The following is a 16055-nucleotide window of genomic DNA, read 5'->3' on the forward strand; positions in this document are numbered from 1 at the left end:
AATGGTCTTGATATGTCTGCTTGGGGTGGGTGCAGGTGTTTTTTCTCGCATCCTTCTACCCCATCTCAGCAGCACTTCATCAGTGGCTGCTTTAGGATATCTACGAGAGTTGTGCCGCTATATAAACTAGAATTACGAAGGTTTAAAATGGAAGAGAAAGTAGGATTGGTTGCAAGATCTCTGGTTACTCAGCCTCTGTTGTGTTAGGCAACGGGAAACAAGGCAGGACTAAATCAGTTGCAAGATGGAGACTGAGTTTGAAATCTCTCAGTCTCACTGGCCATCTCCTGATTCTGCTCTTGTGGGAGGAGGGTAGTGGGACAATGACCTCCAGAGGTAGTTACAGCCATCTTTGAATTGGTCGTGAATGAGGCTCCTAAATTTGCATTTGTAGTGATTAATCCTGGTAGGAAGACATTGTAGGATGTTTGTTAGCACTGCAGTTGGGCATTTGGTTGAACATAAACTAAGAAGTGTGGCTGTGCTGATTGCATTTTACTTCCAAAGGTGGTCTCCGACTCAAAAATTAATCGGATAGCGTGTCCATCTATTGAGAGTCCAGGGAAGGTGTTACTTTGGATTTAGCAGAGGTTGCCCTGTTTCATGGCAGAATCCCTAATTGAGAGCTGAGCTGATTGACAATGAAGTCACCCAGAGCAATGTGGGTAATTCATCTGGGTCGCCACACATAGCTGGCCATACTCTTGAACTGTTTTTTGCTTTAGCTTTGGAAGTGGGCAGAATGGAGGTTGGACCTCTATCCAGGAGCACGTCTTCCTTTGTTTTGAGCTCAGGATACACATCTCTTGAGTCAAAGGGCCTTTTTTAAACATCTTTTGACTTCCTACTTCTGAGACAGATTTGGGGGGTGGCATTTTGCCGCCCTCGGCGGAAATTCAGCGGCGGGAGGTCCTTCCGCTCTGGATCTTCGGCAGAAATTCGGCGGCAGGTCCTTCACTCGCTCTGGGACCCGCCGCTGAAGTGCCCCGAAGACGCGGAGCAGAAGGACCCCCGCCGCTGAAGACCCCATGCCCCCTGAATGCTCAGAGGAGCACGCTGCCACCTAGGGCAGCAAAAACCCTGGCTTCTCCTGCATGGAGAGATAGAAAGAGTAACCTAAATAATCTATCCAGAAGCCTGTGAAGCCGCATAAGATTGGGTCCCTAATCCATGAACCATTGGAACTCATTTACAAAACTTTTCTTAAATATTATATGAATATATTGTCTCATACTATAGAATTAGAATTTATAATCCCTCTTCCATGATGAGATATCTTTAAGCTATAATGTATCTTTAGATGAAATGCTTTTTGAGGAAAAAACTTATCCAAAAAATCCGATTTTTTTTTTTTTTTTAAATTGTTGGTTTTTATCCACCCTGCTTTGCTGGCTCTTGTGGGCTTGTTGCATTGAACTTTTTCCCCCTAAACTGGTGTCAAAACACTGGTACCAATAGTCTTACTACAGAGAGCCTATAGCTCCCTATAATGGAGAACAGACAAGAGACCAAGTCTGTAAATACATCTCCAGTCTTAGAATTAGATCTACAAGAAAGATCTGATTTATTTTTCTACATTTCCCTGAGGAAATGTCTCTCCTGTGCTTTCCAGTGAGAGGTGGGGGTCAGACATTTAACTTCACTTTCTCTCGGGATTCCTTTACATATTGAGAGGTCAGATTAGTCTAAGCATGAAGTTGAAAGTTTTGCCTTGGGCCTGGTCCCCACTAACCCCCCACTTCGGACTAAGGTATGCAAATTCAGCTATGTTATTAACGTAGCTGAATTCGAAGTACCTTAGTCTGAACTTACCGCGGGTCCAGACGCGGCAGGGAGGCTCCCCCGTCGATGCCGCGTACTCCTCTCGCCGAGCTGGAGTACCGGCGTCAACGGCGAGCACTTCCGGGATCGATCCGGGATCGATTTGTCGCGTCTTAACCAGACGCGATAAATCGATCCCAGAACATCGATTGCCTGCCGCCGGACCCTCCGGTAAGTGAAGACGTACCCTTGGTTTCCCAATCTGGAAAATAGATAATACCTGCCTAGTTAATCCTGGATTGCCATCAGATCAATGGTTTAGGTGAAATACTAATTCAGTTGTATTAAGATCAATTGTTTTATATTTTCAAAAGGACAAGTCATTAGCTTCAACAAAGGATTTCAAATTGTATGCTTTAGAAAATGTTTACAGCATTGTAGGCATGGATGAAATTTTAAAGATAAATAGAGACCCGTACAAAGAAACTAGAGAGACTCCCTGTCGAGAGACAGTGTAAGTAAAACTACTTTTTTTTCCCGCTATAATTTAGGCAAATTTTAAACTTTGACTGTTTTGTGATTGTATAGTTTAAACTCCTCTGAATGTAGTAATTTCACAGTGTAAAATTCTGTTACAACCTTAATTACTCAGTAACAACACTTAAAACAAATGCAGTAATTCCTTGAAATCACCTGCTAGGAATTCATTGGAAAAAGTTCACTAAGCTCAACGTTAATCTTCATTTATATGTGCATGGTAACATGCATGAAACTTACTGAAATTGTGAAAATCTATTGCCCCAGTAGGTGCTAGTGGTAATCTCTCACTGATAAATGGGCTCTGCTTTGAGAGCCTGGGTGTTAAGGCTGTATGAATCAGTGATTTTATCATTGGCCCTGTTAAATAAATAAATAAAATCTTACACAAGTTCCACGATACTTTCCTCTTCTCACTAGTAACAACTGTTCAAAGGCCAATATGTTCTTCAAACAATGTTTGGTTCTTTTATGTAGCATATTGAAGATAGATCAAATCACCTTTTCAAAGAATTGACACAACCCACCTTCTTTCAGTTGAGAAAAACAAAGGGAGTAAATTTTCAAAGCTCTCTGCAGTTTTAGCGTGTGACTGTCGTCATAGTCAGAGTTGGCTGGCTAAAACTGGCACAATGCTTTGAAAATATATCCAGCAAGTCAGCTTTTAGCCAGTAACTGGGATTTTTGTTCATTTAATTCTTCTGAGTCTTTGCTATCTCAGCACAGCAGTTTGAAGATCCCTTTGTGCAAACAAAAATCTTGATATACCTATTTCTGTGTTTTAAAGTAAAGGTAACTTAGTCCATGGAACACAGAGTAGCATACAGTAAAAGGTCAGGTTTCAGAGTAGCAGCCGTGTTAGTCTGTATCCGCAAAAAGAACAGGAGTACTTGTGGCACCTTAGAGACTAACAAATTTATTAGAGCATAAGCTTTCGTGGACTACAGCCCACTACTTCGGATGCAGCACAGAAGTGGGCTGTAGTCCACGAAAGCTTGTGCTCTAATAAATTTGTTAGTCTCTAAGGTGCCACAAGTACTCCTGTTCTTTTTTTTTTTTTTTTAGTAAAAGGTCAGGTATTCAAACTGTAAGATGGTCCAATAGCACTGTTTTATAAAAGTACTTATTATTCTTTCAGAACGCTTTTCATCATTATATCATCTCCTAAATAAGAAATATGAAAGGGAACATATGTAAGCAGTATGATACTGGAGCTATTTTTGGTGAAAACACCAGCACTACATATGGTTTAATAAAGACTACATAGCAGTCAAATTACTGATTATATTACAAACAAGAAGTAAATTCTGATGTGTGTAGTTCAGACTATTAAAATCCCAATGTTGTTAATCTTAAAAATATCACTACATACCTCTGTACTTCATTTCAGAGAGTTGACTGATTATTTTTACTTCCATATGCAAATTTTCAAGCCAAAGGTACCCTTCTTCGCTACATGTTTGCTATGCCAGAAATACTGAACTTTGATGAACATCTGCATGACTAATCTAAAACCCCCAACTTACTTGGAATTTTGGCTTTTAGTGCAGTTTGAAAATATGCTTATTGTAGATGTCTCATAGCAGAGGTATGGTCATCACTGATTTTAAATTAAACTGGAGCTTTTAAACTAGCTTGTATTGCATAAAGTTAAATAGGGGTAAAATGCTAGCCTTGTCCTATGGCACGAGTTACTGGGGGGAGCGGAATCTGGTCAGTTTCATAGTGCACTATTGTACTGGCAGCCACAAACGATGCAACTGTTCCGTACGAGGGGCAGGGGAAATAGTCTCAGAGTATATGATATGTTTTATATTCATACTAGGCATACGGATTTGATTTGTTTTAGACCAGCGAAATCTTCATAGTGGCATTAACAATGGTACAAAACCAAATCCTGTTATGTCACTTGACTTCCCTAGTCATTTGACTATTACTACTTAGATTTGGAATTCTAGATATTGCATTTCTTAAACTGTGAGAGCAGGATCAAGCCTCTGAAATGAAGTGCAAGATTCCCATTCACTTCAGTAGGAGCAGGACTCCTATTCACTTCAGTGGGAGCTGTTTGTTAGGTGACTAGATCCTTTTTACACATTCCTGCCCCCTCTTCTGCAACATGTCAATATGTTTCTTAGGGCATGTCTTACACTAGCAGCGTGCACCACAGTGTTGCACTGTAATTCCCTTGTGTAGATGCTGTGGGCACGATCTAAAAGGTTCCTGCCCCATAGTCTGAACTGCATGACAAAGCACACCATGGGCTCCTGCAATGTGTGTATTAGCATGGCAGGTTTGTTTTCTAAGCAAGAGGGCACGTGCCTCAGGGTAGGCTCAATTCCTTAAGCTATTCTTGAATTAAAAGATGATATGCTCTTAGAATATGAGCTAGTCACTGGACAATTCATTTAAAAACGACGTTGGGCATTTTTTAACTATGATATCTGATTGTTCTCTCACGGTTGTGAAAATTTAATAATAGATTGTTCCTTTGTGCTAAACAAATCGGTTGGGAAACAAAAACAGATAATCCACTATCAGTGGTCCCCATTTTACTTTAGCCACCCACTCCCAAACAAACATAAAAATGTATTCTATATACCAAAATGTCAGTCACTGTTATGGGTTCCCTGCACCTTTTCCCTCTTTCTGGTCTCTGAGTTCATCCACCTCAAGTGTTCAGCCTTTTGCCCTTTCCTGTCTCAGGGTGAAATCTCATGATTCTTCCACTCTTAGAATCGGGACCTGGGTACACTATTCCATGTTAACATTCTGCAGGTTTCAGGAACTTGTGACCAGTGATAGTGACTCTCAGCCATCTTGAAACAAAATATTGTTATTTAATAGTTGGAACAAAGCATTAGCAAAAACAGATTTTATAGCAATAAGCAGCCTACGTACATGTTGAGTCACATCTAATTTTTCACTTACCTTTTAGTTAAGTTAGATAAGAGGAAAGTTTATATTACAGGAACAGAACCAACGTGTATTCTCCTAGCAAGTCTAGATCCTCATGTGTCTTTGGGTCTCTGTCTGTTTCCTTTTTTCAAGCTAGTTTTGGCACTCCATAAAGAGAGTGGACTAAAACTATTAAAGCTTCTCACTCTAGCATTGTCTTAAGGTTTATTAAGTCTAAGCCATCAGGTGACTATTAGAAAGGGCCTCCTCTCTTTTTCCCAGGACCTTGTCCACATGGGGAAATTGACTAGCAATAGCTCTTCCAGAATTGTTCCCCCACGGACATTCCATTCCAGAATAAGTTATTTTTTTTATTTTGGAATAATGTCCACATGGGGAGCTATTGAAGAATGAGCTATCCCATCATTTCCACATGTAGACACGGTGGATAGGCTAAGTAAGTAGACTGTGCTAACCAGGCAGACACTTCAGGTGAAATTTTCCCCCCATTTACGATAGACCACCCCCATGATAGTGACTGATCTGGATAGAGAAATAATAGTTATTAAACAGCCCCCCATTGTCACGTTGTTGTTAAAATATTCTGTATTGTATCTCCTTTTGCATCTTTGCTGATTACAAAGGTATGTGTTTACATTCTGATCTCGGTGCCTTGGATCACTGGGAACAAACTGTCCCAAATACTGGATTGTGGTACTGATGATTACATCAAAATTTAGGCAGAGACTGGATAGATAAGAGACAACTTCTGCTTATACACTCCTTCAGAAACAACGGGGAGGGAGATTTAAAATTTCCAGTGTGCCAATATAGTGCAGACCATTGCTTTCTTGCCACCTGATTGATTTGTGGCTACATTGACTTGGCACTAGGTGGACAGAGATTGTGCATTCCAAGGACAGTGCACATATTCTGGAAGGAAGACAGGCAGGTCCTGTTAGCTGAGTAAGAACATCACTGACTATGAGGGAGGACTATGTTATTATTAGCTTTGCAAATATCCTTTTTCTAGAGCCATCAGTGTTTCCATTTCTACAGCCCTTTCCCACATATTTTGAGGAGAAGAAAGTTGGCTGGTTTATCATGGGCAGGAATGTTTTGAAAATAGACTACTGCAGCATTTTAAAGATGAAAGTTGGGAACCTCTGCTCTGTATTTTCAAAGACCTTTAAAGTTCACTGTTAACCTTGTCCCTTCCAACTCTGACAACTAGTGCATAGAGATGCTAGAGAAATATTTATAAGTTTTTCTTTAAAACTGGGGCGCCTCAGTTTATATTATGTAAAAAAGTGTCTGATGTCAAAGTACTGTAGAATGTATTGAACTATACTCTGCACTCCCAACTTCAGGAGCCAACCCTCTAAGTCCCTAGTTGGTTATTTTGGAAGCAGCTCACTCATGCTTGAGACGTAACAATATCGTCAACTAAAATTGTAGAATTTTTTATTCATTTATTTATTTTTAAAAGAAGGTTGGGGAGTGACTGGAAATTGAGGGTAAAATGGGAGGAATGTGTTGTATTCAAAATTCAAGCAATTGTCTTAGTACAAGAAGAGACCACTCTAAAGATCATCAATGTTTTTCTAAATAAATAATTTTAATTAACATAATAAACCTCTGGAACTTGCTTTGCAAGCAATTGAGGCATCTAACTTAACGAAAAATGTTACACATTTTATGAGAACAAAAATCTGTCCCACTAAGTGGGATAAATCACAGAGCCATCATTACTCCATAGTTTAGACCATAAAATAATTAGTGATGTGATAGGAAGAAATTTGTCTAGGATGAGTGGAGTATTGCACAAATAAACGGATTACGGGAATTTCTACTTTCCTCTGAAGCATCATCTGGCATTGATGGATTGCTTTTGGAGAGGAGAGACTAGATGAAATGTCAGCTATAAGAACAGATTAGTAGTTCTACCCACTTCTAATTTTTGTGGTCTTTATTGTAAGACACAAAACAGCCATCTATAAAAATAGCTGATTTACTCATGTGGATGTTTTACCAAACCTTGAGCCCCACAAGAGCAATGAGCGTTCACTGGCTTGATCATAACAGTAATAACCCAAATATAACAATAAAAGAACAACTCCAAAATAAAATTTGCAACAAAATAGATGCCCGTTTGGGAACGGGCAAGGAATTTCTTTAAGTGGTATTTACTGTCTATAGAACTAGTTTGTATCTCATTGCGGTCCACGAGTCAGGTTGTTGGTTTGAAAGTCCTTCTACTCTTTGTTTATTCTTTCCTGTTCTACTTCTTTAAAAATCTTATTAGCCTAAATATCCTTCCAAAGTCATGATGCAGCAAATTCTCCCTGCTTGTTCTCTCCTAATCATTTTTAGTCAGAACTTTATTCATCACTTAACCTGTCTTGCTTTGCCAAGTTACTAATAACATTTTACATTTGCCAAGCTAAGGTTCACTGATGTTGGTCTATAATCCTTAAATTTTTTTTCTTTTTCATTCAGATGCAACCAAGAATGAGTAAGTGCTCTAGACACCGTTTCTAATAAATCACAAATGCATTAATAACCCTGGAATTTGCAAGGCATGACCTAAGACACTAACAGCCACTAGATATAGCAACTGGTGCTTAACATTGGAAATGTCCTTTGTTAACACGTTCACAGGAAATATTCTTAGGGCTTATCAGGGGGAAATGTCAAACTTTTGATAATCGGGTCTCTAGTAACTCCCTAAATTTTAACTGCTGGCCAATTTCTTCTGGCTATTTTACATTGTCTGTTCTGTTTTACTCAAACAGATCACAGGATGTTAATGTGATTCTGAAACCAGAAATCATTGGCTCATAGCTGTATTCTTGTGTGCACTAATACACACATGGAATATCCTAGTGTTCGCTAGCAGCAAACACTGTTGTTTCTAGTTAAAGTTTAAAAGATGCTTCCATTTCATTTCGTTTTGTTTCATTCCTTGATCAATTTATCAGAAGCTTTTCTTTGGGAATATGAAACTTCCCATGCTTGGTCTCAGGTCAAAAACAATTTTTTCCCCACACCCTGAAGCTTAAGTATGTGAACTGTATAACTTCACTCATATATATTATATTATCAAATAGAAATTTTCTATTATGTAGCTAAGTCATCGGTGATCTATAATGAGAACCACAACATCATGACTGAAATATATATTTTTTAAAAATTAGCATTAGCATTTAACTACCATGATGTTGAGTGTCCTAAAAATATTATTGCTGGCATGAAAGAAAGACTTTTGGAGCTTACTTCAAATCTAGTAACTTTCAAAATGAGCTTAAATTAGTTTCCAGTACTACACCTGCCGGACTTTACTTCTCCTGCTGATTTTTGTTCTTACAAAGACAAAATTCAATTGTAAATGTGACTCTCCATCCTGTTGTGTGAAAAATGTACCCAGACAAAAGGGTGAAACTCTCTACATAGGAAGTGCTGAAGTATGCACCGAGTAAACCAGAAAAAATAGAAATAACATATTCCGTTGTACGGGGGTTGGGTCTTCTAATAATAGAAGGTAAACCATGTAGACAGAAGTCGACTATCACATTTAACAAGACTGTAGAATGCAAGTGAACTTGCGTCAATTGCGTACCCTTGTCTTTGCTACACAATTTTGTCAACAAAAGTCAGGTTTCATCGACAAAACAGTGGAGGTGTACACACTACAATGCTCCTTCTGCCGACAAAACTCTCCTACTTTGCCGACAAAATAAAACCACCTTGATGAGAAGCATAGTTTTTTTGCGGCAAAGTTATACTGACGACGTGTCGGTGTAGACACCGCGCTTGGTTATGTCGCTGTAAATGGCCTCCAGGAGGTGTCCCACAATGCCCATCCTGACCGCTCTGGGCAGCAGTTTGAACTTTGCTGCCCTGTACCCAGGTACACAAGTTTCCACCCCTCCCTTTTTAAAAGGCCCGGGAATTTTTGAAATTCCACTTCCTGTTTTCTCGGCATGGAGAACTCACATCGCAGCTTCCCAGCTGACTGTGGCGGCTCCTCGCAGCAACTCTCCCCCGCTTGGAGAACACCCGAGTTGTTGGATCTGCTGGCACTATAGGGAGAGGAGGCTGCGCTGAAGACCTGCCACTTCTGTAAGGAGCTGGATGTCATCCGTGGCGGTGACCCCGAACTCCACCTCCCAGAGCCCCGTGAATACTTTGGCAGGGCTGGAGGCAGTGGACAGGGGACCTAACCCCAAGGACGAAGTCATGGACAAGGAGGTCAAGTTGGAGTACAATGGAGAGCACACAGCAGGTTCGTCCGGTGGCGTGGCGAGTCGGGACCTCTTTTCCACTCTGGACCTCTAGCCAGCCCCAGCAGTCCATCCCTGGCACACATGATACGTGAGAGAAGAGCCCTGGTAAGTGATCTTTTTGAGTTGATGCTGCTTGGTTATATGAAGTAGAGCTGTCCTTTGCTCTGTATGCTCTAGAAGTGGATGAAGCGATAGATATGTACAAGACTAGCTGTGTTTGAGTGTGCTCCACATTCCCTTGTGCAGCTAAGCAGTGCAGCGGAACAGTGTGTAAATGCACACCAAGATTTCACGGGAATCCTCCAGAGAGATCTCTCTAGGAAATTTTTCTGGAGGTACTCACCAATCCTGTGCCAAAGGTTTCTTGGCAGAGCTGCTTTGTTCCTTCACCTATTGTAGGAAACTTTCCCACGTCACTTGGCAATCACTTATGCTGGGACCAAAGCAGCATAGGCAAGCGGCACAGGGACCAGGTCTGAAGCCGCACGCATGCAGGAGATGCACCCTTGCATTCCTGCTTATCCTCAGGAGTGAGATACTGGCTTCTGCCACCTTTTTCTGCAGGCATAGGTCATTGAATATTGTCCCTAGTCACCTGCACTAATCCCCATAAATAACCACCTAGACCCTTTGCCCTATCTTGAATGCCAAACCCCACCCAGCCCAAAGTCACCATGTTTAGAGTGTTCACTGGGATGTGTGCTCTCTAAAGGGTAGTACGAAAGTGATTCATATGTCAAGAGGTATTGTTACTATGATTCAATACTGTGTGCGAACTAACAATAATGATTCTGTGTATTGTTTCTTGTGGTTCTGCAGATGTGGCCTTCAGGGGAACCCCCTATGCACCTGCAGAGTGCCTCTGCCAGATAAGAAAGCAACCAAGGCAGAGCAAGGAGCACGTGTTCCGGGAGATACTCCAATCCTCAGAGGCTGAATAAACAGAGCTCAGGGAGTGGAGAGACCCTGAAGGAAAAAAATAGAAAGGCAGGACAGAAAGGAGAGTGAGGAGCGCATTGTAAGGGGCCAGGAGCGGATGATAAAAGTGATGGAGGAGCAAACAGAGATGTTGAAGTCCCTAATCACGCTCCCTGCAGAACACATGCGTGCTCATCCCCCTCTGCAGCCGATACAGAACTGCTTTCCATGCCCTTCCAAAACTCTTCCCACACGTTCCTTGTAACTTCCCAGAACATCTCGGTACCTCGTTCTCTCCACTCCGACAGACAGCTTCCAAAGTGATAGCTGGACTTACACATGACTAGGAGAACCTACACTGCCTTGCACTCTTATCTCTCCTCCCACCGAGCTTTTTGTGTGTGTTGTTAATTGGTATTTAATAAAAACAAACTCTCTGAAAGATAACCTTCTTTATTTGTCTCCTTCACATGGTGGTTGTTGCTGGTAGTAATACAGTGTCAGTTTGATAATTGGCCGAATACAAATCCCAGTCAAGAAACATCACAATTTTCATGCAAGGCGGCAAGTTAAAGCATGGCAGAGTGCTGTATTGCTGGGGCTTTATCAAAATGTTGCCTTAAAGCCTCCATGATTCAAATAGCCCCCTGTTGTACCCCTCTAATAGCCCTGGTATCTGGCTGCTCAAATTCAGCAACCAGGCGATCTGCCTCTGCGCTCCACCCCAGGGGAAACTTTTCACCCTTAGCCTCACAAATACTATGGAGCATGCAAAATGTTTTCCTCATTTAGGTCTAACCTTCCATAAAGGCATCGCCAGTGCACTTTTAATCTGCCAAAGGCACATTCCATGGTCATTCTGCACCCGCTCAGCCTATTGTTGAAGTATTCCTTGCTGCTGTCCAGGTTTTCTGTGTAAGGCTTCATGAGCCACGGCTGTAAGGGGGTACACTGGATCTCCTAGGATCATGATGGGCATTTCAATATCCCCCACTGGAATCTTCTGGTCTGGAAAGAAAGTCCCTGCTTGGAGCTTTCTATACAGGCCAGTGTTCCTGGTCAGTAAAACGCCCACAGTGATTTACAACCGCTTGCAATACCATAGAGAAGTACCCCTTTCTATTGATGTACTCTGTCACAAAATTGGGGCCAAAATTGGATTATGCATGCCATCTGTTGTCCCTTTGCAGCTAGGGAATCGTTGCAAAGCCATCCACTATTTCACGCATATTGCCAAGAGTCACCGTCCTTCGTAGCAGGGTGTGATTAATGGCCTCGCACACTTGCGTTAACGCAGTTCCAAAGGGTCGACTTCCTGACTCTAAACTGATTCATGACTAGTAGCAGTCTGGAGTTGCCAGCTTTCACACTGCGATCGCCGTGCGCTTCTCCACCGAGTGGGCATCTTTCATTTTGGTGTCCTTATGCCGCAGTGCTGGGGCAAACTCTGCACACAGTTCCAGGAAGGTGGCTTTCCGCATCCGAAAGTTCTGCTGCTACTGCTCGTCATCTCAGACCTGCATAATGATGTGATCCCACCACTCAGTTCTTGTTTCCCGAGCCCAAAAGCGACGGTCCACCATCTTCGGCTGCTCTGTGAATGCCAAAAGTAATCTGGTGTTTTTCCCTGGCACACAGCAGGTCAGGCAACTCTGATTCCTGTTCAGATTGGGAGCTCCTGATGTACTGCAGGACCATCCGCGATGTGTTCATAACCGTGACCACAGCAGTAGAGAGCAGTGAGGGATCTATCCTTTCAGACAGAGATGTTGGGCGCACAATAAACGGGCTATTGAAAAATGCTGCAAATGCTGGGATGGAAAGAACTGCATCATGGGACGTTGAGCCTGCACCCATGATGCACTGCGATCCATTCTGTCTTCCCACAACTCCTAGCTGCAGAAGGTGGCGAGTAGCACAGTGGGATAGCTACCTACAATGCACTGCTCTCCCCGTCGATGCTAGAGCACTAATTGTGGATGTGCTCTGCCGGCAGACGGAGTTCTAGTGTGAACATGCACAAGCAGTGTAATTATACCGGTTTTTGATTGTCAGCTTAACTTACGTCAACAAAACTCTGTAGTGTAGACAAGGCCTCAGACTTTCATTTGGAATGGAGTAACTCCAAACTCGAGATGAATATGCCTTCAATAAAGTGACTAACTCAAGTCTAGAGGATAAGAGGATCCTATCACCTTTATTTTGTAGCCTTGTTGCCTAATGTACATAGATGCGCTGAGAACATTGTACCATTTACCTTATAACCTGCAATTGCAGAGGTTTCAAGAACCATTTTATTGAAAGCATTGCCTGTTTTGAGACAAGATTCTTATTTACCTGTTCGCTATCTAGGAAATCTTGAAGAAACTGGAAAATATTTCATTTAAATTGTTCAGCTTGATTTCTGTTGAGTAAACGGTTTACATGTTTGTTTTAATGATTTTGGGAAAAACAATAGAAATCGTCTACTTGGTGCAATCCGTGCCTTTTTTCTTCCTTTGAGAGGGCAAATGCCACCTTTCACCACTAACTATTAGGAAGATGACAAACGATTGCAGTAAGGTCTACTGATTACAGATTATTTTGAGATAGCGGTATAAGCATTTACATGTGTCCCCGGTACCCCGTCTATTCAAGGTAATTGAAAACAAATTGTAAGATGTTTCCACTCACACAGTCATCTGCTGCTTTTATGATACTTAATTGTTTTAGGGGTCTGCTTTTTTCAATGTAGGAAATATTTGAAGTTAAAACATTTTGTGTATTATAACTGGTGACATACATAAACTTCAAGGGTGAACGTATTCCATAGCCTTTATTTTGAGATACTACTGGCTATGTTAAGTGTTTTGGGGGCTGACTTTCCAAACTGCTCAGCAAAGCGGTTCCCTTTAAAGATAATCAGCCTAAATGGGAACTCAGTTCTTCAGAAAAATCTAGCCATTAACGTTTTTGCTGACGTGGTCGTGGTACTGGCAGATCATTACCTCCATGAACTGTGGTCAGCCCCGGTCTCAACTCACTCTACAGGGACATACATATATAACCTACATTCTGAATGTGTTAGAAACTAAAGGCCTTTTCTCTTGGTTGGAGGGGGAAAGTGCGATTATTAAACTTGGCCATATGATCCTTGAATTGCTTACATCATACCCTCTAAGTTGACTGCTTGTTCATCTTCAGAGCTGGACATAAAATAATATAAATAAACGTTTGAAGCACATCTTAAATGCGATTCTTACTTAAATATGTTCCTTTTGTCTTTCATTTCAGGACAGCCCAGAAACTTGCAAGATCTATGCCGAATTAAAATCCGCCAGTGTATAGGCCTTCAAAACCTAAAACTGCTTGATGAACTACCCATTGCCAAGGTCATCAAAGACTATTTAAAACACAAGTTTGATGATATCTGATATCCATGAAGAAAAGAACTCTGAGCAAGCTTAGTAATATTCCAGATACTTAAAGAGGCTTGTTGCCTTGCACAAAGTATATCCTATGCAAATTCTGATTTTTCTGTAAGTCAGAAGGCAGGTATACACTTCCTTGGGTTTTTTATACCACATGCTAGAAGGTCTTAATTTTTTGGTTTCTTGGTCCAAGTTTACAAGGTCCAAGCTTTCTATACAATATTACATTTTAAAAATTTGTTGTCGTTTTTTTTTAAATGAGGCGTGCAGATTTGCAATGGAAAATAGCATATTCAAAGGAAGTGATTGGTTCTGATTGGCATGCATAGTATTGTAAGCCATCTGAGCGATTGTTAAACAAAATGAGGTTTGGAGACTAAGGCACCAGTCCTGCAAAGGGACCCATGTGGGCAGACCTTTATGTCCACACAGTCTCTTTGATTGATGGGACTTTGTGTAGGTGTAAACCTCTGCCCATGTGTATCATTTTGAGAATAGTAACCATGGTTTCTTGGGACATACTGTACAAATGCCATGTGGAAACTTTTTAAAAATGCAGTCACCCTGTTCAATTTTAAAATGTATAAGTTGGCTCTTTTTATACTGTTCTTTTCCTAATTCCTGTAGTTTGGATGTCCATAAATCCAGGATCTCTGCTTTCCTGATATTCTCTGTAAGTGGGCTATTGTTTGTAACTATATTTTTAACAGTGACAGTACACTGCACAGAGTCATACAGTCTCTATTTTTTACATTAAGTTAAGGGGAAACAAGTTTAGATTTTGAAGCCAATGTATTCTGTTTCTCATACAGTGCCTCCTGTGCAATAATCTTTCTAATGTATTTTGTCCATGATTGTGTGACTTTCGCACCATTTCTTACTTAGCCTCAATGCATCATTTGTGAAAATAGGAACTGCTGCTTTATTGTAGCATTGATGCAGAAATGCTATAATGATGTGTCAGTTGCTGTTACAATCCCTGAATTTGTTGAATGTATAACTTGGCTGTTTTATTTCCCTTTGAGATGAAATTTTGCATACAGCTTGTTAGGCCAGATCTCTCTTTAAATTGCTATTATTCAGCTAAGTCATTTTTATTTTAAAGGGGTTAAAAAATTTTTTTGTTGCATTCAAATGTTTTTGATTTGCTTGAAGTTGACTAGGATGTAGTCTCCATTGATAAGTGCACATAACCCCCATTAATTTGGGTGTTCCTTGTGCACTGACAAGAAAACAGTCCCCTTAGCATTAGAAGCTTAAATTTTGCAAACACTAAGTGGGTGGTTCTTAACCTGAAACCGGCAAGTGATTTCAGTAGTTAAATTTTCCTTTTTTGTTTTCATCATAAGCATTAATAAAGAGCCTGTTCCTAGTTGTCAATGGAAATAGAAGGCCTCAGCACCAAACAGAAATGGGCCAAAATGTGCAACCATTTCACTGTTTTCATTTTCAAGGGATTATGGAGTCAGTATAAAGTTCTTGCTGATGTTTTCTACTCCTGCTTTGCCATTGTAGTGGCTCCAAAAGAGACTTTATAATATCAGCAGTTCTCTCATACTAGTGATCTCAATGGAAGCTGGGAGATTGGGGAAACCATGTTGACTCTTCGTTTTTTCACACTGTCCCTTTCAAAATGTTACATAATTTTTTTTTTTTTTTTAAAGGTGAAAGCAAGGAAAGCAAGTACATTTAGATTAACTCTGCTGGTTCAGCCCTAATTCCTTGAAGCCAGGGATTGTAGTTTCCTCAAGCACAAATCTTATTGCTAATGATGGATGCACAGGAACCAAGGCAGCAAGGATTATCTCACCCTATTGTGCCCAGCCTTGCAAGGTTTCCGAACAATAGGTGATTTTAGAGACTCAGTGGCTCAGAGAAGGGGTAGCAGGATGTGGAGCCTTTCATCTCTGACTCACCAGTTCAAATCAAACCTGCTTCATCAGTGACCAAAAGTTAATATAACAGCAGCCGGTAGGAAGCAAGTTTGTCAGCTGTCCACACCACACACCAGTCACCACAGTTGTTGCTAATGTAGACCCTTATTGGCAGCCCCAGCAAAGAGGCCAGAGAATAACTGGGAAAGACAACTCTCCTCTATATATAGTGCTCCCTTTAGGTCAGGGGTCGGCAACGTTCGGCACACAGCTCGCCAGGGTAAGCACCCTGGCGGGCCGGGCCAGTATTATTTACCTGCTGACGCGGCAGGTTCAGCCGATCGCGGCCCCCACTAGCCACGGTTCGCCAT

The 16055-nt window shown here is 41.2% G+C and overlaps 1 protein-coding gene across 6 annotated transcripts in view; it reads left to right on the plus strand.

Moving 5' to 3' along the window:
* ASB7 (ankyrin repeat and SOCS box containing 7) overlaps positions 1 to 15465 on the plus strand; it is a 41148-nt gene extending 25683 nt beyond the window's left edge. For all 6 annotated transcript variants that reach the window (XM_034784352.1, XM_034784355.1, XM_034784354.1 and 3 more), the window contains one exon: positions 13674 to 15465. In XM_034784352.1, coding sequence (XP_034640243.1) covers positions 13674 to 13813 — 140 coding nt within the window. In that variant the 3' untranslated portion in view covers positions 13814 to 15465. The remainder of the gene's footprint in view (positions 1 to 13673) is intronic.
* Positions 15466 to 16055: the final 590 nt, after the last annotated feature.

The sequence above is a fragment of the Trachemys scripta genome, chromosome 10, assembly GCF_013100865.1.
Source record: "Trachemys scripta elegans isolate TJP31775 chromosome 10, CAS_Tse_1.0, whole genome shotgun sequence".
Classification (NCBI taxonomy): domain Eukaryota; kingdom Metazoa; phylum Chordata; order Testudines; family Emydidae; genus Trachemys; species Trachemys scripta.